Source organism: Eretmochelys imbricata, chromosome 2 (assembly GCF_965152235.1).
Source record: "Eretmochelys imbricata isolate rEreImb1 chromosome 2, rEreImb1.hap1, whole genome shotgun sequence".
NCBI lineage: Eukaryota > Metazoa > Chordata > Testudines > Cheloniidae > Eretmochelys > Eretmochelys imbricata.
In genome coordinates this window covers 26,145,164-26,167,956 of record NC_135573.1, presented here as the reverse complement: position 1 = coordinate 26,167,956, position 22,793 = coordinate 26,145,164, and the positions used below count along the sequence as shown (strand labels likewise).

At 40.5% G+C, this 22,793-nt stretch overlaps 1 protein-coding gene across 1 annotated transcript in view; it reads right to left on the bottom strand.

Moving 5' to 3' along the window:
• EXT1 (exostosin glycosyltransferase 1) overlaps nt 1-22,793 on the bottom strand; it is a 269,259-nt gene that overhangs the window by 21,238 nt on the left and 225,228 nt on the right. Inside the window, exons 2-4 of the mRNA XM_077809861.1 lie at nt 10,387-10,480; nt 8,217-8,324; nt 7-126 (exon numbers count right to left, since the gene is read on the bottom strand). Coding sequence (XP_077665987.1) covers nt 7-126; nt 8,217-8,324; nt 10,387-10,480 — 322 coding nt within the window. The remainder of the gene's footprint in view (nt 1-6; nt 127-8,216; nt 8,325-10,386; nt 10,481-22,793) is intronic.

Sequence of the window (22,793 nt, the reverse complement as noted above, 5' to 3'; positions counted from 1 at the left end):
ACTCACCTCTAGTGTGGTCAATACAATCTTCTCAACTGAAGAAAAATAAGCCTCCCACAAGAACTGTGTCTGCTGTCTAAGTGCTAGGATTTTATCCTGATGGATAGACCTGATTGTAGAAGGAATCTGTAAGACAAGGTGCACTACAATCAGATGGTGTGGAAAACAGTGTAACCTGATCAAATTAATACACACTTGAGAATCCCAAACTAGCATTCTCTGCTCCTACCCAGCAACACAGATTCAGCGTCAGCCAGTACCCCCACCCGACACAGATATGTGAATTAACAGCTAAAGAACAGCGACTGGAAAATGAATGAGCGGCACCCTTTGTGACCTTTGGTATTTGAGCCTATTGGCCAACCTTAGGATTTACTAGCAATTCTCCATTTTTTAAGAAAGTTGTTTCTATTGAGGCAATTGCTGCTTTTTCCCCTTCTGGAGCTGTGGAAAGTCACTGTGTGGAATTTTTCAGTAAATCCCTTGCGCACACAGCTTTTTGCAAACCACTAATTTAAAATACTAGTAGCTGCGGGTCTTTAGAGTCTGACAATGATCTCCATTCTGAAAGTATATTAAAGGGATCCGAGATTGCAGTCACTACAATGTGGCAACACAAATTCCCTGAAGAAACCATCACAGCATCTGCAGCAAAGCCACCCCTTGGTGGAATCGGAAAACAAGTCCCTCCAACACCTGCTATTTACAAGGAAAAAACAATGATATTTTTCATTGGACACACTGTACAGCTTTAATTCTGGTAGAGCTTTTCTTATAAATGAAAAAATAAATCCTACCATTCCTCTTCCTGCAAACCAGATCAGAGGGGGGTGTGTGTGTGAACCCACATTCCCCACACCCTTTGGAGAGAGTCCAGCATCTGTACAGACTAGTATTTAGCTTCTTAAAAGCCTGATTCTCATTTACACTAAGAGTTTGTCTACTCAGGGAAAAAGCTTGGACTAGCTAGTGCAGAACAGCTAGAGGGGAATAACTACTCCACATTAGCACCCCATGTGGACACTTATTTTGCATTAAGAGTTCCTTTGTGCAGTTTAGGTTAGTCCCCTCTGGAAGCAGATTAACCTAAATGGCAAAAAAATGGGGAGTTGGTGGGAAACAGCTATTGCCCTTTGAATTCACACCCTGGCTATTTTGTACTAATTTTCCCATTAATTCTCCATGTAGACAAGCCCTAAGGTCTCCATACTCACTTCTCTGGCCGTGTAAGAGGCCATCAGAGTGGGTGTAACTGTAATTTATTCCAACTTCAAGATCTCTTTACACTGTCAGAGTGGTGCTAGCGGCCTAAGTATAAATGAGAATCAGTCCCCTTCAGTGTAATGTGGGTGTGTTCACTTCTTGTAGGAATGGGGAGTTATTTTGCTTTGGTACCTACTTCTAATTATTTCAAGTCAGGCCACCTCATTCTCCTTCTCTTATTTCTCACAAGCCTTTCATATATTTACTTTCAAGGCTAATTACACAGGCACCAAAGTTTGCTTTGATACGTGGCATTATTATCATCGTCCATCTAGTTATTAGATTAACCTAAACACCCACACCCCTAATACACACACACACACACACTTCCCACGTAAAATATCCCCAATCAGAATACAATTATTCTTCATATAATGTTCTGAAAGAGTTTGGTGGCAAAGATTATGGTGCAGTTGAGTCACATCCTCAGTTTCATACACATCTGCAGGAAATTGTTCCATAAGAAACCTGCTCCAGAACAGGATTCAAAGTTTTAAGGTTTGATATGTAAAGAGAGTCAGGAGGGTTATGTAGATGTTATACTGTTATTATTCTGTCTCATTTGCATTCAGGTAGTGCCCACAACTCCCAAATAGGATCACGGCTCCAGATTGTTAGGTGCTGTACAAATGGTAAGAGACAATTTCTGCCCCAAAGATCTTACAATTTAAGGGTTTGTCTACACTGCAATCAGGGTGTGTGTGTGTGATTGTGGCATGTGCAGACACACCCATGCTAGCTTTAATCTAGGCAACTCACACCCTGATAGCAGTGAAGCCCTGGCAGCACAAACATCAGCACAAGCAAGCCACCCTAATAGCTACCCAGGGTTTCAGGCTGGCTTGTACAGTTTGCACTGAAGTTTGTGTTGTTACAGCTTCACTGCCATAGGTACCCACGTTAGGTAGATTAAAGCTAGCTCAGGTATGTCTACATGGGCTACAATCACAACCCCACTTCCACTGCAGTACAGACATATCCTCAGACCTTGAATTGGGGCTTAAAAGGACAAGGAACCACGGGAGTGGGATACCGTATAGAAGCAAAGTAGTCAGGGTGATAAGAGGCCTATGGCATATCAGAGTCTTTTGCTTGATCCTTCCTGTAAAGGGAGCAACACAGGAAGGGTGGGGCACAGGGAAGCAGTTAAAATGTATACAGGAAATCCTCGACTTTACGACTTTGAGTTACGACGAACGGCACTTACGACGCTTCTACATTGACACCCTGACTCGACTTACGACTACAGGTTTCACATTTACGATGCTCAGTCCTGCAATGGAGTAGACTGCGGGTTCAAGTTGCTACTTATGAAGCAATTGTAAGGAACCATTTGTGTTGTAAGTTGGAGGACTGCCTGTATACAAATGAGGCATCTTACTATTTGAGTTTATACCACTGTACTACAAAATTCAGTCCTCTGATATGGATTATAAAGTGGATTGTTTTCTATTAGGTTCCTGTAAGTATGGGAGTATAGTGATGCGTGTTAACAGCACCATTATCAACAGCAATCATATTATTGTGACTGCATTTTAGTATGGCCATGGGGCATAACTTCTAATAGACATAAATGTTTCATGGCACCACACATGATTCCACAGGGCTTGATCTTGCGCTGGACACAAAATGAAATTAACACCCGTCTCCAACTATGGCATGCTCACTCCTTTGTAATGCAAAAGCAATTCTGACCCCGAAAGTTGAAAAGGTTATCGTTGTACAGAAGACTGCTTCAAGTATGTGCCGATAAACACTGTGCCAAGGTTAGAGAATTCCTTAGCCTGCTTGTGTGCCTGGCCTGTTAGAACAGCTGGAAAGCAAAATCACAGCTCCCATTTTAACTGTGGTTTGCCTATTAGTTATTAATCTATTTTTCCAGAAAGTCAGGTGTGGAAAATGACATATTAATACTAATCTGGCAGGATTACACTGGAATTATTAGAACTAGATGACGTCTTAATAAAAGGTCATTTCGGTAATAGAAGGGCAAAAAAGATAACCTACAAAAATAAATACAGGAAGACTAAATTAAGACTCGAGCTAAACTGGTTCTATGGTAACAAGAATATGCAAATAAAAACATCCGAGCTGTTCTAAAACAGGAAATGAAAAACTGCAACATAACAGAAACATTTCCCAGAGCAGACATTCAGGCTCTGTGCCAGCACTTTACAAACACTGTTAATAACGGTGCCGTAGCTGTTCAGTAAGGAAGCAGCTGTGAAGAGAACGTTACAGGAAGGCACAAGATCAGCAAATTATATTTTTTTAAAATAATTTTGCTTACAAAAACGTGTTGTCCTTTGAAGCAAAAAATTATCTTATTTTTATACTTGCAATTAAATTAATCAGAATAGTTCTCTCTTAAGTAGGGATTTTGGGGTGAGATTTTTTAAAGGTATTTCATCTAGGGACCTAAGAGTTTAAGCGATTAACAGTTAAACTCCTCCAGGGGTCCCTGCTGCTGCCACACCTGGGGCTCTGCTGCCATCCACCATCCTGGCATCCGTGTGCACCCGGCATCTCGACTGCTGTCCTGTGCCGGTGCTCTGCTGCTGCCCAGCATCCCGGCGCGCTTGGGGCCACTCCAGGCTGCCAGCCCCACGGCTGGGATGCCGGGTGGCAGCAGAGCCCCAGGCTAGCCCCACAGAAAATATTTCAACTGTTATAGCAGAAATAAGGGAGAGACAAGACAGAACTCGGGGTGGGCGGTGTGTGGAGAAATCAAATCAGTATCTTAGATGTCTGTATACTAATGCGAGAAGTACGGGGAATAAGCAGGAAGAACTCGAAATGCTAGTAAATAAACACAACTATGACATAGTTGGCATCACGGAGACTTGGTGGGATAATACGCATGTCCGGAATATTGGTATAGCAGGGTACAGCTTGCTCAGGAAGGACAGGCAGGGAAAAAAGGGAGGAGGTATTGCCTTATATATTAAAAATGTACACACTTGGACTGAGGTTGAGATAGAAATAAGAGACAGACTTGTTGAAAGTCTCTGGGTAAGAATAAAAGGGGTAAAAAATAAGGATGATGTCATGGTAGGGGTCTACTACAGACCACTTAGCCAGGAAGAAGAGGTGGATGAGTCTTTTTTTAAACAATTAATAAAATTATCCAAAGCACAGGACTTGGTGGGGATGGGGGACTTCAACTACCCAGACATCTGCTGGGAAAATAACACAGCAGGGCACAGACTATCCAACAAGTTCTTGGAATGTAGTGGAGACAATTTTTTATTTCAGAAGGTGGAGAAAGCTACTAGGGGAGAGGCTGTTCTAGATTTGATTTTGACAAATAGGGAGGAACTGGCTGAGAATTTGAAAGTGGAAGGCAACTTGGGTAAAAGTGATCATGAAATGGTAGAGTTCAGGATTCTAAGGAATGGTGGGAGGGAGAACAGCACAATAAAGACAATGGATTTCAAGAAGGCAGACTTTAGCAAACCCAGGGAGTTGGCAGGTAAAATCCCATGGGAAGCAAGTCTAAGGGGAAAACAATTGAAGACAGTTGGCAGTTTTTCAAAGAGACATTATTAAGGGCACAAGAGCAAAACTATCTCACTGCATAGGAAAGATAGGAAATATGGCAAGAGGCCACCCTGGCTTAACCAGGTGACCCTCAATGATATGAAACTCAAAAAAGAGTCCTACAAAGAGTGGAAACTCGGTCAAAGGATGAATATAAACAAATAACACAAGTATGTAGGGACAAAATTAGAAAAGCCAAGGCACAAAATGGGATCAAACTAGCTAGGGATATAAAAGGAAACAAGAAAACATTCTACAAATACATTAGAAGCAAGAGGAAGACCAAGGACAGAGTAGGCCCATTACTCAATGAGAGGGGAAAGACAATAACGGAGAATGTGGAAATGGCAGAGGTGCTTAATGACTTCTTTGTTTCAGTTTCCACCAAGAAGGTTGGTGGAGACTGGACGTCTAACATAGTGAATGCCAGTGAAAATGAGGTAGAAACAGAGTCTAAAATAGGGAAAGAACAAGTCAAAAATTACTTAGACAAGTTAGATGTCCTCAAATCACCAGGGCCTGATGAAATGCGTCCTAGACTACTCAAAGAACTGACTGAGGAGATATCTGAGCCATTAGCAATTATCTTTGAAAAGTCATGGAAGACAGGAGACATTCCAGAAGACTGGAAAAGGGCAAATATAGTGTCAGTCTATAAAAAGGGAAATAAGGACAACCTGGGGAATTACAGACTAGTCAGCTTAACTTCTTACCCGGAAAGATAATGGAGCAAATAATTAAGCAATCAATTTGCAAACACCTAGAAGATAATAAGGTGATAAATAACAGTCAGCATGGATTTGTCAAGAACAAATTGTGTCAAACCAACCTGACAGTTTTCTTTGACAGGGTAACAAGCCTTGTGGATAGGGGGGAAGTGGTAGATGTGGTATATCTTGACTTTAGTAAGGCTTTTGATAGTGTGTCGCATGACCTTCCCATAAACAAACTACGGAAATACAACCTAGATGGAGCTACTATAAGATGGGTGCATAATTGGTTGGAAAATCGTTCCCAGAGAGTAGTTATCAGTGGTTCACAGTCATGCTGGAAGTGCATAAAGAGTGGGGTCCTGCAGGGACTGGTTCTGGGTCTAGTTCTGTTCAATATCTTCATCAATGATTTAGAAAACGGCATAGAGAGTAAACTTATAAAGTTTGTGGATGATACCAAGCTCGGAGGGGTTGCAAGTGCTTTGGAGGATAGGATTAAAATTCAAAATGATCTGGACAAACTGGAGAAATGGTCTGAAGTAAATAGGATGAAATTCAATAAGGACAAATGCAAAGTACTCCACTTAGGAAGGAACAATCAGCTGCACACATACAAAATGGGAAATAACTGCCTAGGAAGGAATACTGTGGAAAGGGATCTGGGGGGTCATAGTAGATCACAAGCTAAATATGAGTCAACAGTGTAACTGTTGCAAAAAAAGCAAACATCATTCTGGATGTATTAGCAGGAGTACTGTAAGCAAGACACGAGAAGTAATTCTTCTGCTCTACTCCGTGATGATTAGGGCTCAACTGGAGTATTGTGTCCAGTTCTGGGTGCCACATTTCAGGAAAGATGTGGACAAATTGGAGAAAGTCCAGAGAAGAGCAACAAAAATGACTAAAGGTCTAGAAAACATGACCTATGAGGGAAGATTGAAAAAATTGGGTTTGTTTAGTCTGGAGAAGAGAAAACTGAGAGGGGGAGGGATAGCTTTGTGGTTTGAGCATTGGCCTGCTAAACCCAGGATTGTGAGTTCAATCCTTGAGGGGGCCATTTAGGGATCTGGGGCAAAAATTGGGGATTGGCCCTGCTTTGAGCAGGGGGTTGGACTAGATGACCTCCTGAGGTCCCTTCCAACCCTGATATTCTATGAGAGGGGACATGATAACAGTTTTCAAGTACATAAAAGGTTGTTACAAGGAGGAGGGAGAAAAATTGTCCTTCTTAACCTCTGCAGATAGGAAAATAAGCAATGGGCTTAAATTGCAGCAAGGGTGGTTTAGGTTGGACATGAGAAAAATCTTCCTAACTGTCAGGGTGGTTAAGCAGTGGAATAAATTGCCTAGGGAGGTTATGGAATCTCCATCATTGGGGATTTTTAAGAGCAGGTTGGAAAAACACCTGTCAACGATGGTCTAGCTAATACTTAGTCCTGCCTTGAGTGCAGTGGACTTGACTAGATGACCTCTCAAGGTCCCTTCCAGTTCTATGATTCTATGATTCTAAAATGTGGGGGTGCAGCGCCCCTAGTTCCCCAGGTAAACGTTTAACCGTGTAACCGATAGAATTTTAATCGGTTAGACAATTACTGTTTACACATTATTTAAATCCCTAATTTCATGAACCAAAGATGCAGAAGAGTGTCTCTAGGGGGATTTTCAAAAGGGATGAGCACCTAGCTCATATTAATTTCTAGTGCCTCAGTACTTAAATACCTTTAAAATGTGGCACTTCACCCATTTGCCTCAAAATGCTTTAGAAATCACAGAAGAATCATGAAGCCCATTTTACTGCAGGGGGAAACTGAGGCACACAGCGATACTTGATTTGTCCAAGATCACACAGGAGTTCAATGGCAGAGCTAGAAATCTAGAATCTACATCGCAGTTTAGTGCCCCAGCCAATGGACTATAGCCACAGCTTTGCTAATCCTTTAATAGGTGCTGCACTGGAGAAACTGATTTTCGGTGGTGTTTCCTTAATGATATTACTGTATACTTTGGCTTCTAACTGATTTGGAAGAAAACACGGAAATAGTATTATAGAAATAGGAAAAACAATCTTTGAGTGCCTTTAAGAAAGAAGCCGATAAAGACTGTAATAACACAACACTAACTGGCAATTCTATAGCCCTCTTTCATTCTCCCTCATGGAGATAAACAATTAATTGAGTCCCACAACACTTCGCGGAGATAAGTAACATCACCCCTAAAAATGAAAAAGTGAGGTACAGAAAAGTAAGGGACAGATTCTGCCTCCCACACCAACGTTGGGTAGCACCTTACTCCACAGGTAACATCTTCAGCGTCTCCATCTCCCTGTACATACAGCAATCTACATCAACAGGTCTCTTTGCAGAGTCAGGTATTCTGCAGTGCAAGTACGGGGGCGGGGGGGGGGGGGGCAGCAATTGTTCCCAAATGATGTGTCCAGCCTAGGGCATGGAGTTTGTAGATAATGGAGGGCATCGTATTAGAGAGGCATCCAAAAGAAATTTGATACTCTTAAAAAGTTTCTGCTGTGTTTAACAATGTCTGAGCGATCTTCCGGTCAGAAAATGAATGATGTCATAATAAATGGGTTCATATTTACAGTGACCCTAACCCTGACTGACCTTTTGGATTCATCTTCCAACAAGCTTAGTGGGCGGCAGCAGCACTCTAGCAATATGCTGAAGGCCACAGATGTTTTCTTACCTGTAATAACAGTCGCTCATCCCCTATGACGGCAGCTTGGTTCCAATCAATCACTTCGGAAAATGGCAACTCCCATCCATTGCTAAGCATAACTGGGACACAGGCAGCCTGCAGAGAGAGGAATTGCAGGCATTAGAAGAGGCACTGAGTGTGTGGTCATTGATTAGCACAAACTTTGAAGTGCATACAAATTGAATTATTGGCATTTTCTGCAGGAGTCAGGACCCAAGCTCTCATGAAAGACATTAAAAAAGAAAACCGGCAAAGAGCCCTACAAGGCAGACATAACAATACATCTGCCAAGATTCCAGCTGATCTCCACTCTCCAAACAGGCTCCACATTTGTTTGCATGAAGGGAAACCCTGATTTTGCATGTACAAAGGAGAATTTACACTCGGATGTAGATGTTTTGTGAAACAACTACAGAGTTCTCTAGGGAGGTAATTCTCTATTAAATTACATAAGATGGTTTAAGAAAAACCCTTTGAAAATGTATTTGATATTTAACTCTATAACTCTTTTCCATAAGGCTAGACGTTTAGTTATCCACTTTGTACATCGTAGTACACGTTCTGTGCTTGCAAACAACTGCACATACAAAACCTAGCCACAGTCAGAGAGACCAGTTTGGAAAATTTAATCCATTGACTTTATGTTTAAATATATACATATATCACTCATTTATCACCAACTTTTGTTCTGCCAGTATGTCAATATACTATGTGCTATTGTTAAAATGTAAACTCTTTGGGGCACCAACCATAATTGTGTAATGTTTAGTAAACACTACATTACTGGTTCTGTATAAGTAAATAAATAAATTCACCGCCACCTATTCGTCAATCGGACCAGAACTTGAGACCTGATTCAAAGTCTGTTGAAGTCAGTGGAAAGGCTCGCACTGAGTTCAGTGGGATTTGGATCAGGTCATTGCTGTGGTGGTTCAGTTTCTTCTAGACCAAGCCAGATTTAACTGGTCTGAATTATTGCCCAGACAGTACAATAAATGAGCTGGTCTTTCCCATGCCCAGTAATAAGTGGAACACTGGGGAAGTTTTCTAATTGCAGTACATTCTCTTTCTCTTTCTTGCTCTCTAATTCTGTGCAGTAACTTTGATCTAGTCAAGTCTATGCTACAGTAGTATTTGCAATGGGTAAAGATTATGTCCGTTGGTAAGAAAACCACATTACACTGTCTAAAACCCACCCAACACAACAACAATTTGCAGAGTTTTCATCTTCAGAATTCTTCACAGACCATTGATTAAGCCTCACAATTTCCCTGGGAAGTAGGTATAGAGTGGGAATACCAGAGAAAAAGGGTGATGTGACCCTAGGTGAAGTAACACAGGTAGTCAGTATCTTAGTAAAGACCAGAAGGTAGGAGTTGTTGACTCTTACTGCAGTGCTTAGGGGAGGGGAAACAGGAGAGAAGTGACTTTGGCAGAGGGAGACAGAGTGGCTCAGTGGGAGAGGTAGGAATAGAACCCTCATTACCTAACACCTGCTGCAGTGTTCTATCTACTGAACCACACTGCCTGTCACAGGATTTTCAGACCTTGTGCCTTTGCTCTCCATTGCTAGCCAAACAAAAGAGAGCATCTTGCTGACTGAAAGATTTCAAAAGGTGAAGAGAAGTTGGGGAGTCCTGCCTCTGACACAGTACAGAAGACTATTTTAAACACACAGACAACAGCCGGTTTGAATGTCCTTCTTGCTGCATTACTTTCAGATGGGAAGTAGCAGAACAGAACCATCATCTGCACATTAAGGATGCAGCCCAGCAAACAACGTGTAGGCAAGTTTGCTTCAGCTGAAAACAATAAGCTATGTTTATTGCTCCAGGTCTTGCTAGAACAGGTCAAGGTCTCCCCTGGGAATCCAGATTCAGTTGGGCAAACAGCGCTCTAAACGAATCCAACTTTGCCTCCTCTACAATGAGCAGGGAAACCCTCTTCATGAAGGCAATGCAATTCAGCCTTCAGGTGAGCTCAGTGCCAAGCCCCTCCTGTGAAGAAGCTGCCAATTGCTTCATAAGCATGACTAGAGGCTTCCACAGTGTGGATTATTGCCCACTAGGGAAATTAAACACAAACCCAAACACCACCTCTTGATATCACCAGCTGAATTCCAACCAGCACTGTCAATGTTTTAATTCCCAGCTCTTACCTGCAGAGCCTCCAGAAACCTGAAGGATCCAAGCCTGCGGCCACGGGGAACCAGACAGAAAGTGGCATTGTGCAGCATTTCACGATAATCATACCTAACAGGAACAGGGTGGTGATGGAGGGAGATAAGAAAGAGAAAATCAAATTAACGATGAGTCTTAGAGTAAATGTGCATGAAAATGCAAATATCTGCTGATATACATCTGGATAAAATCATCTCCAATCAAGTCCATGTCCGTACGCTCACCATCAGGTTACACATTTCTCTCTGTGTCTTTTTCTTCCTCTCCTCCACTTCTCCCTCCCACCTCTTTTTTGTTTGTAACAGAAAGGCAATCAATGTGATTAACAGAGAATAGACAAAAGGGATTTTGCCTTTGGAATCATCAATTTTGTTATTATGAATATACATATGGTGTTTTTTACTGCTGAAATATCTTTGGGGGAGCTCTGAGTTTGAAAGGAAAATACAGACAATTAAGACCAACTGTCTTCACGAAAACAGGGTTTCAAGCCTGTACACATAGTGAACCAGATTTATTTACAAACAAGCATTAATTTGTTCACCTCTGAGCAAGACGTTTGTAAAAACAGCCCAGAATATTGAGCTATACCATACAAATCTTTCCTAATCAATCAGGAAATAATAATGAAGGGTCATCACTTGTTATTGGAGGGGGGGAAGAGGGAGGTGGGTGGAGGAGGAAGGGAAATTAGCTGAAGAAAAAAAGCACAGAAACAAATTCTGATAATTAACCATAGAGCTGCAATGACCTCTGATCCTCAAAATTAAAGATTTAAGCTCGGTACTACTGTTTTTGTTCCAATTCCATCAATCACCTCAAAACCATTTACCAAAAACACACATCAAATCCTAACAGTTTCAAGCCAGTTATTAGCTAATTGTACTTCTGTATTAATGGAAACCTATGGAACTGTAAATGGAGCTGACCCTGCAGCCTGCTGGGTCTGAGACAAAAGGATCAAGATTAAATACCCCTCATTTCTCAAGATGTTACCGGCACTCTGGAGACAGGTGCTACTTTGACAGTAAAATGCGGCACTGAAATTTTCTAACTCTAATAATCTAATTTAATCATAGCCTGCAGGCACAGAATTTTTTTTGTATGTATATAAATAGAAGATGAATATGTATGTGTGTGTGCGCGTATATACACACACACATACACAGATCTACTTTTATATTCTCACACAGGGCAGGCAGATGGGAGTAAGCCAATTTTCAATTATAAACCCTGTCATTAGGAAGAGATCTTCCGAAGGCCCATTTGCTTAAACAAGCGTGTACAGCTAATTTGCACAAGAAAAGGTCGATGTGAATGGATTAAGATTATCTCCACTGAGAGTAAAATAAAAACTCTTGTTGCATTAATTAAATCTACAAAACAGACTTCAAAGTGGACATTTTTTTTAAACAGGTCGCAAGTTTGGTTATATATTTTCCCACTGAGTGGCAGCAATTTCTTTTTCTCAGCACAGAATATTGATTGGCAACTAAGTCCCAGATCAACAGCCTGCAGTGATGCAGCACATGGAGGAAACGGTTAGGAAGCTGGAAAAAAAAGATGCCATATTTAAAATGTTCATTTTTCACATGGTGCAAAGTCTAACACTCATCACTGTCAGTATATATTGTACGACAGGAAAGTTTAATAAATACCAAAAATAGAATCCCCTGTAGGGTTGGAATACTTCACTCATTTGTCCTCATCATTAGCTAGCTAAAACTTTAAAATCCTGTTAATACTCTGGACTGCACAAGCACACAAAACGTCAGCTGCAAAATCACAACAGAAAAGAGAGAAGGAAATGAGAAGAGTAAAAGTGAGGAGAAGCCTCAACAGGCCAGCAATTTTCACACTGTGCACCTTTTTTTTTTTTTATAACTGATTAGTTGATTGAGGGAAGATTTTCAAAGGCACAAAGTGGAGTTAGATTCCCATCTCCAAGTCAATAGGTGCCATTTGTGCTTTTTATCATCTCCCCTGTAATTAATTGCTCATCTCATGAACAGCCTGGCCATATACGCATAGAAGACCTTATCCTAACCTTCAAGTATGTATTTCCATTCACTTCAAGTGGTACTCCACAAATGTAACATGGGCAGAACCACAGTATGGTAACATACCCATCAATGAGATTCATGCTACAGTTAATGAATTGCACTAGAGATTCTTTTCATGACTAAATTTCACTTGGATTTCGACTTCAGTGTTCTAAGGTGACTCAATATGGTCCTTCATAGCAGCAGGAAAGGAATGATTTCTAATTTAATCCACATCAGATAACACCCTGGGATTAAGAATCTATTTCTTTGAAATCCTCAGACACGGTGAATTAAATTTTTCCATCATTTATTCCTGTGAAATGTTGAAGACAATGTAGATACACAAATTTCACTGAATGCAAACTGCAGCCCACTATCTTTTAACAAAATTGTACATAATACAGCTTACACGCACAATGTCTATGTAGAGATCACACACAAAGTATATTTGAAAATCTGAGACACCATTACAGTATGAATGTTTTAGAAGTCCCCTATACAAAAGTAGTGCTTATCTGTGGACTACAGCAGAGATCATTTCATGTATTATTTTTCTTCATGCTGTTATGTACTTCTGAAGAAAACGAGAGTCACAAAAGTGTTATAAAATAAGGTAAATTTACCTACAGTTCATAGATGAACAAAAAGCTTCTGGTAAACTGCGAAGTATTGCTAGAAATGTTAGGTGCAGGTTCAGAAACTGAGAGGGAATAAAACCAGCAGTAACAACCACCATGAAAGAATTAATATACGAATGTGACCAACACCTGGCACCGAGAATGTGCTTAGTAGGAATTCTGACACACATACTTATTGGTCTTCTGGAACTATTTGAAAGTGTGAGGTGATTATGCTAGAAGAACCCTTTCATTGGGTCCCTTTCTGCATGATATGGACTTGGAGTCATTGTCTCTTACACAGCAAAAACTCAGACACCTAGCCATAGAACAGACTACAAAACAACAGGCGTCAAAAAATTTCCACTGGAGAGGGTGGAGCTGAGGAGCGACAGAAAAACAAAAGGACTTCAGTTTCAGGCACTTACATAGACCTTTCTTTTCTACGAGACATGGTAGAAAATGGAAACCCTGCACAGGATTTAAAATGTTGTTTAGCAGGGGAGGGAAAAGTATTCTTTCACCTTGCCAGGGAGGAGATGAAGTAGCATTTTATCACCTGAGAATCTCAGAGGCCACAACTGAAAGCACTCACACACTTAATTTTAAGCTTGTGAACAGTCACATTAAAGTCAACGCAATTACTCATATGCTTAAAGTGAAGTATACACGTAAGTGCTTGCAGTTCTGGGACTGTAAATTCTGTAAGGTCTAGGTTTGCTATTAGGAAAAACTATTTCACTTAGAGGATGGTGAAGCACTGGAATGGGTTAACTAGAAAGGTGGTGGAATCTCAGTCCTTACAGGTTTTTAAGGCCCAGCTTGACAAAGCCCTGGCTGGGATGATTTAGTTGGGATTAGTCCTGCTTTGAGCAGGGGGTTGGACTAGAGGACCTCCTGAGGTCTCTTCCAATCCTAATCTTCTATGACTCTATCACACTCCCTTCTGACCGGGGTATGTCTTGGCTGAACAAGTTCCCTGCCTTCACTATGTTCTCCCAAGCAAAGAGAGGTTGCTCAAGCACACCTGCTTGCTTTCTCTTCAGAGATGGTTAACGGGTGTAATTGCTACAGTTATAAGGTACCAAACAGCTCTTTCTAACTAAGCGTACTTTAATAAGTTTATCACACATCACCGCAACTCTAACATGGGCTCTGGAAGGAGCTGTCCTTCAACCCTCCACCCAAGGAAATTCCTTGTGGTTACAAGTTAATCACAGCTTCAGCTCAGAACAAGCACCCAATCTTACAGGGCCTCAGCTGGCCAAGTCCTCCCAATCCTATCCTAAAGCCTGGGGCCCCCCGTGGACCAGGGGTCCTGTCTGTTTGCTAGCTCAGAAAAAAAGCCAGGAGCCAGCTGACAGCCAGACTATTTATCTAAAAAACTCTTTGTCTGTTGGTGCCTGGAGAATCCAGTTTGAACTAGTATATGCGTACCTTCAAAGGGTTGATAACGGAGGAACTACATTAGCACCCCCCTACTTACTAGAGAAGGTACATGCAATGCCGCAACAACCACATACACAATTGCATTTTTAATACAATGTACCCCAAAGGTATTAACCCTAATTTGATAAGGATTAACAATGTTTATCTTAATTCCATTTAGTTTGTTCAGGATATTACAGGACATTGTCCATCTGTCACAACTTGCTTGAGGACACATAGGATGACTGTGGCAGATCAGGAATTGAACTCAGATCTCCACAAACCAGGAAGGCAGATTCTCAGAGGGTGTAAATAACCACAGTTTCATTGAAGTCTATGGCTTTCCTTCCCAATACCACTCCATTTGGGGTCAAAGTGCTAATACTCCAAGAATTTGGGCTTCCACTCTCTTATCTACCCTTGGAAGACTGCCTTGGTCCAACAGTTTTCTTCCCTGAGGAAAATAATGCTCTAAAGTATTGAACATTGTTTCCCCAATGCAGACGCGTGCTGAGGAGTTCATATTGTGAAGGTGAGGGAGGCGAGGTGGAGGAATTCAACACATAATCAGTCGACTGAATTCTCAAAAAAGTCCTGGAAGAGGTAGGAAAGAAACGCTGGGAGAGATGAGGACTGATGTTTGCATCTGATTTATTCAGGTCAAACTTAACAAAACATTAAAGAAAGGAAATATTAAAGAAAATACACAAATATGGGTGCTGCTATATTGATGTTTAACCAATGCCATGTTACATTCTGAGATGTTAACCTCAGATTTAAGATTCACATGGCTAGCTTAGCTTTCTCTTTCTCATATGTACATTTTGACACTGGACAATATCATAAAATGACCACTCACTGGATATGCAGACAAGTTACATTTTCTGGTAAGTTGGGATGAATTCCCTGCGCCAACTTAAGTACACTCTGGGCCCCATTTAAATGAACCAGTATGTGTTTGTCTGTGTAGGCAAGAAAGTAGGGGTTCTCAACCTTTTCCTTTTTGAGCCCCCTCTCTCCCCCCGCCATGCTATAAAAACTCCACGGCCCACCTGTCCCACAACAACTGTTTTTTCTGCACATAACAGCCAGGGCCAGGGTTAGGGGGTAGCAAGCAGAGCAGCTGCTTGGGGCCCCATGCCACAGGGGGCCCTGTGAAGCTAAGTTGCTCAGGCTTTGGATTCAGCCCTGCATGGTGGAGCTTGGAGCCCCAGGCTTCAGCCCCAGGTGGTGGGGCTTTGGCTTTCTGCCCTGGGCCTCAGCAAGTCTAATGCCAGCCCTGCTTGGCAGATGCCCTGAAACCTGCTCTCGGCTCCCCAGAGGGCCCCAGACCCCTGGTTGAGAACTACTGCTATAGAGGACGAGTTAAGCTTATTATATAAAGCTTACAGTTAACATATACCCTAAGTGGGATTTTGGCATTAACTTCAAGATGACCTGATTAAGTAATATTTGGATTGGCTGGTAGTTTGATGCTTTCACAGGACAAAAATGCTTATCTACGTGAGAGGCCTCTCACTTTAACTGCAGTAATGTATGGGTAGAGTGTATGTGTATATCTATATATTAGCTACTTAGAAGAGATCCATCAAGCTAGGCTTTTTCCTAGCAATGTGCAGGTTCACCTGTTTTCAGAACTGTAAAAGAATCCCCATTAGTCAGTACTGTGTGAAGATCCTGGGAAGTTTTGGGTTACGTGTTTGTTTTAGTTTATACCACTGTGGTTCCTGTAACACTAAAGTCCCAATTCTTGTTTTATTGGGGGCACCCTCTGATTCATTTGTGTATCTAGGTACTTTGTATTTATCCAGCTAGCTATGTTTTACTCATCACTGTGACTTTGAAGTGCCCACAAAAATTCCACAAATCAAGCTTAAAGAGCTGCCTTGTATTCTCCCTTGCATTAAACGGCTGTCGTGTGGGTGGGCAGTTTTTTAGTTATTACTGTTATTTAGGTGTTACATGATTTCTGTTGCTTATTGTTAGCACAGTATTGTCAGTTAATCTTCAGGGACTGATATTGTAGGAAATGTTCATAAAGAGAGGAGTTTTCCATTTTGCTCTACACATATTTATTTCCAGGGTGCTCCCAAATTTCTAATGAAAAGGAATTCCATAACGGAGGAACTGGATCTGAGGGCATCTATGATTTGTTGTTCACATTTGTGTGCTCCCTCACTTTCCACTTTCATATGAACATAACTTACTACTGCCAATTTTGTGCATTGTTTAGACTGCTCTATTAAAAATTCTTAACACACACCACAGTGTATGTGCCTTTAAATTATTGGTTGAGTTTTTAAAACAAAAAACTAAAGATTTAACCGAAGGCTCACATTCCTCTGTAAGAATCTGCAGTGTGTTTTATTAACTTTCCGGCTCCCTTCCACAATCATTAAGTATACCAGGTTCACAGCTAATACCTTTTTAGGTAGTACAAACAAATAGCCCTATTTATAATCAATTCTAATTTATTCACACTCTAATTGAAATATCCCCTCCCTGCTACCACCCATAGCTGAGAAAACATGCATGGCCCCATCTATCATGCAGGTGTAAACACCAGAACGCCATGCGGGCAATTATCAGAATGAGAAATGCTGCTCCGCAGAATGGTCTGACAATTTTAACTTCTTGATCCAACATGCTGCTTTTTTTTGATGTACCGACCTTGTCAATCAGTGCTTGGATTAGACAGCTGCTTGGAATTCCTGGTTCACTATTATTCCAACCAGTATGAGCGGTCTGCAGAGGCTCTGCAGTGACTAATCAGCCATGCCATGCATTCTTTCTTAGAGCTTAACTATTTCCCCTTGTCACTACACTTAAGAGATTATAAACCTCCCTGGGAACCATTTTTACTATTAATTACTAGTACCTCTTTTTTTTTTTTTTTTTACTCTTAAATTTAGTTCTTTCCAGTCACTCCCACCGCTTTCTCAAAGCTGGGCTCTTTCAGTCTAGACAGGGAACTGAGTCGATTTAATCATATATGATACTACTTTATACTTACATAGCCCCTTTCAGCCATGAATCACATAGCCCTGTACAAATAATTATGTAAGCCTGAGAACATTCCTATGCGACATCATCATCATCTCCATTTTACAGATGGAAAACCAGAGGCAGAATGACCTGCTCTATATCACACAACAGGTCTGGCAGTGTCCGAGACAGAACTCAGTAGTCTTGACACCCAGTACTCTGACCTGCTTACTACACAATCTGGTCTTCACCCCAGATTATTTAGTACACATTTGTAAAATACATCTTTAAATTCTACCTGGAAAATTTATCTGAAAGTGGAGGAGCAGAACCCAAGACAAACAAGAGAGGGCTTTGCCCAGCTGTATATATTTTAAAAGCGCCACACTTAATAAATCTTCTGGAGGATGCAGAAGCTCATCGTTGGCAGGGAGCTTTCTATCCTGGCAATAATGAGCACATACCGTTGGGGATGTCAAATGGAACTAGTGCTGCCTTTTCTTTTGCAAACCAAAAATTGCTATGGCATACAATCAAATATGTCCACTGCTTCTTTCCTGAATCTGTAAACCCCATAGAAGCACACTGCATCTTCCAGAAGGCGCATCTGGATCAGTTAAAGTGTTACAAAGAGAGTTAGTAAACGCACATGATACACAGGGCTAAATGGCAAAGTGTTTCCTAGTTTTCCAGTGTATTAAATTTCAGGTCTTAACCAAGCAGTCAGTTTTCAGCATATGAATTCTTAATGCAGGTGGCTCTGAACTATTGGCTAGAGATCCTGAAGAAAAACCCATTCTGTCACATGGAATGTCTTGTTGCTTCATTTCCATTAAGGTATCGCTTTTAAGTAAACTGTCAAGTAAAACTTGGCATTGAAAACACAAAGTGAATAACTCCCTTTGTAGAAAACCTGACAGCTCAGCTGTGTGTCAGACAGAGTCGCCTAATAGTGAGCTCTAAAGACTAATGCATCCGAGTTGGAAGAGTGCCTTTACCTCAAACTGGTTACACCAGGATTAAGGCTGAGCAAAATTTAGGGATGATTTTTATTGAAAGCTAACATGCTATTGGTTGACATCTTATTTCCCTCTCCACAAGTGCTGGTTTTGGAATTAGAAAAAGTTTGGAGGTGTAAAAACATAAATGGAAAACTTTTTTTCCCCTGCTTAAAGGGCTAATTGATTTCACAGGTGTTTAATTATCATTTGCTGTGAGATAATACCTTATAGTGCCATAAAAAATGGATTTAATTTTCAAGTGCCTGCAAAACCACTGCCACAGCCAAGTTAGAGCTAAAGCTAGATAATTATTCTATAAATCAAACACACTGCCTCCTTTCTTTGAAATTTTTAATACATGGCTATAATGATATCTGACGACCTTGAAACTAACATAAAAAGGATTTTCTTGCCAAGTGCCGAAAGGCAGCCATTGGAGTATTTCATTCAGTCTGGTTCATTAACATTGAATCAGCCAGCCATAGTACCCTAGCTGCAAGTTTCCAAAATATGCCACGGTAGATGTGTAGCAGTAGAGTGTACATGAGTGAGCTGTAGCTCACGAAAGCTCATGCTCAAATAAATTCGTTAGTCTCTAAGGTGCCACAAGTACTCCTTTTCTTTCCATGAAGATACTGTATTTTCTGCAGAGCTATAGCTACTAAGAGCCGTTGAATTCTACACAGGCAAGGAGGAATCTGACAACTACTGCAAAACTCTCTTCTACATCTGACATGGGAAACAAAGCTTAAGAATCTTTGAACAACTAATTTCAAGGTGAAAACGTTTTCTATCACATTTATGCCTAAGCATGTACAAACTACCATCTTCTCCCCCATAAAATGAAAGATCACTATAAAAGAAAAACTGGGGAAAAAAAAAGTAATTTGGAATCTACTATGACAATACCAGGGCTATTTTACAGTTAAGATGGACACTAAAGAATCTTAAATAATTTTTACAGCCTTTAATGGCTGCATAGTTGCACTCTATTCAGTGCCATGTTACACATAAAAATACTTTGATACAGAAGCCATTAAAGTAATAGTATGTTCTATTAAATAAAATACGTTTTAATGATTTCACAGTACAGGACATTTTGAATAAATATACAAGCACTGTCTGTATTATAAATCTATATCACATATGTACAAGATGCACATCCTTTGGACTGCCAAACAGAAACCAATTGGCTTATAGGGTCATGTGCCCTTAGATTATTACTCTTTTACTAGAACAGCAGTTCCTCTCTGGCCAGCAGCTTTTGGTATTTAAAGTTGTTAACTGACTAATACTCCAGATAGGTTCTACTGTAACAATGCCGCAGCGTGAGAGTCAAACTTCTTCAGGGTATCTCTTTAGACAGCATTATGGCCAATTAAGAACAACCCATTAATTTAGTGTCTTAAAAGCCGCTTTTAAAACAAAGTCATTAGCTCTTCCTGTTGGGATATATCTATCTATCAATACACATTGTGATTCTCCCCACCCATAGGGAGTCCTCCATTGCGGGTCTAACATTCCTTGGGTTTTAAAATCTTGCAAGCGCTTATGTTTCACACCAACACTTCTGAAGTAATCAATACACACAATGAAGAGGAATCAGAAAAGTCCATGGAAGGAGACTACAGAAGTTTTTTCATCTCACTAACAAACACAAATGTACACAGACGCATAGTGAGTACTATGCATTCTGGCAGAGTGGGAAAGTATTTTTTTTTTCAGATGCGTTATATGTTTGCCTGCATGCACACGCATTGTGTGGGTAGGGTTTTCAGAAGTACTCGTTGCTGGCCTAACTCTTCCCCCTCTGAAGTACATGATCACATCCATTTCCAAATCCTTAAATATTCTAGTCTCCTGAAATGCATGAGGACCAAAGTCTGACAGGGTCACAGACTCTTAGCGGTTAAAGATGAGAATGATCTGTTAGATTATCCAAGCCATAGCACATCAGGGCAGTAATGTTTCCTATAGGACGCTTTGGAATAATGATATACTAAAGTATACTTTGCTATGGCACCTCCCATCCTCTGAAAATCACAAAACGCTTTTCAGACTTTTATATATAAAGACTCAATCCCTCTGTGATTTTTCCTCATCTCCATTTCACAGATGGGGAAAATGCTGCATGGAGTACTTGTTCACCAAGTCAAATACAGAGCCAGGAATGAAATCCAAGTCTCCCAAGTCCTGGTCTAACCATTAAGCTATGTTCCCTAGTACTTTGCCAAATAAAATACAGTTAACATGAGATGCAATCACCAGCATTTGATACTGCAGATATCCTGATCCACAGACATGCAGCAAAAGTGGAGCTGATAACTAACTTTGAAAAATGGGGCACTTGATATTGTACTTCTCCAGCTGGCTCTGTTAGAGAGTTAACCTCCTGCTATTAGCGAAGCAAATATGGAGTGTCAAACACACATGCCATATCATCCTTATCAGGTCCCAATAATGATCTCTGAAAAGCTCCCAAACTCCAGCTACAAAAGCCCTTTGCAGTATCTTTCTGATGCAAGTTAAAACCTCCCGATTGATTTCTTCCGTAGCTTTAAAAGCTACCATTGGAATTTCAGTTATTAAAGCATTAGTTTAGATTAAAGACCTAAACAAAGGAAAATCCATACTGCATTTTCTGAACAAAGAAACAAGTTTTAATTCATCTGCCACCTATTCTAATTTCGAGATTACATGACATACTTGAAAGACTTAGACCAGAGAGAAATAAAGATATTATTGTGAGGCCTCTACTATGTCAACCCCTGCTAGTATTCAAGTTGATGATCATCTAGTGGAGACCCCCCCCGCAATCTTTCTTTATTATTATTTTTACAAAAATAGCTTTGTACTGAAAATTTGGAGTAAAAACATATAAAGTCTATGTTGCTGGGGATTAACATTTCAAAAGTTGTATGCTTTGATAACTAGGGGTAACTGGATATTTTAACTGGCTAGAGAAAGAGAAGTGGTTACATTGAAAAATCGTATACCTTAAAATAGGGATGAAGTTAGTAGATTCTGTAGAAATGCAAGCAATTGGATCCACGTGAAGACTTACTGGGGCACAGGGTCTTCAAACATCAGGTGGTTGCAAGATCTGAACTACAATAGGGTACTATAGAAATTAAACACTTTTGGAGTTTAGTAGAGGATGTAAGCCTTTCTACTGATATTTTGAACCATCCTATTGAGTTCTATACAGAATAGATCAAAAATTCTTTGGCGGGGTTATAGTTTTCTACTCAGTGCTACAGGATTTTTCCATGAAGGATGCTGGACACATAAGTGACTCACTGGCATTTTTAAACATTATATTTCTCCAGACACATTCTCTAAAAATGGAAAGCAAAGACCACATATAATGCTGATTATGCAGGAGTGCTTTTTATGAATTACTAGATTTGTTTGGGGTATTTTTTAAATGGACTTCGTACCGAAATTACTGGCAGAGATAGATGTTGCCAAGGTTTACAGACCCAAAATGTGGCCCTTCTTAGATAAAAAAAATTAGTTCAAAAATCATGGAGCTCTTTACATGGTATTTTTGTCCTGAACTAAATATATGTGACTTATCTGTACCCTTAAAAACTAAAAGGGAGCTGCAGCTTCAGCCCTCATGAGCTTGAAGACTAGAACAACTACAGATATTTATAAACAAATGATAAATATAAATCATATACAATGATGTCCATTTCAGGATCGCAACACACTTTATAAAAAGGCGATTATAATTCCCATTTTATAGATGGGGAAGCTACTTGCAGAGAGGCTAAGACCCACATTTTCAAAAGATGCCTCTAACTTTACTATCCTTAATTTTTGAGTGCCTAGTTTTACACATCTAGGGTAAATGTAGGCCCCATTATAGTCAAATAGGAGTTTTTCCATTTACCTCGATGGGGCCAGGAATTTACCTCATGGGGTATTGTCAAAAGTGCTCAGCAATAGACTAACTCTGTTCCCAATGAAGTCAACTCCGATTGCCTGAGACGGAAGCAGAGTTATGCCATCACTATGCACTTCAGAAAAATCTCTCTAGGGTCTTATTTCCACAGTTCCCACTGATTTCAATGAGAGGTACAGGAATTCAGCACTCCTAAATATAAGGCCCTAGGCGTCTGACGTTGAGAACCTGGAAGTAGAAACCTCTTTTGAAGACGTTGATCTCAGTGACTCATCCAGGATCACACAGTAAACCAGTGGCAGGGAAGGATAGAATCCAGGAGTCGTGATTTTGAAAATCAGTGTGAAGTATACAAGTGTTTGGATTTAGCTGATTATCAAAGGCCTCTCACAAAATCTG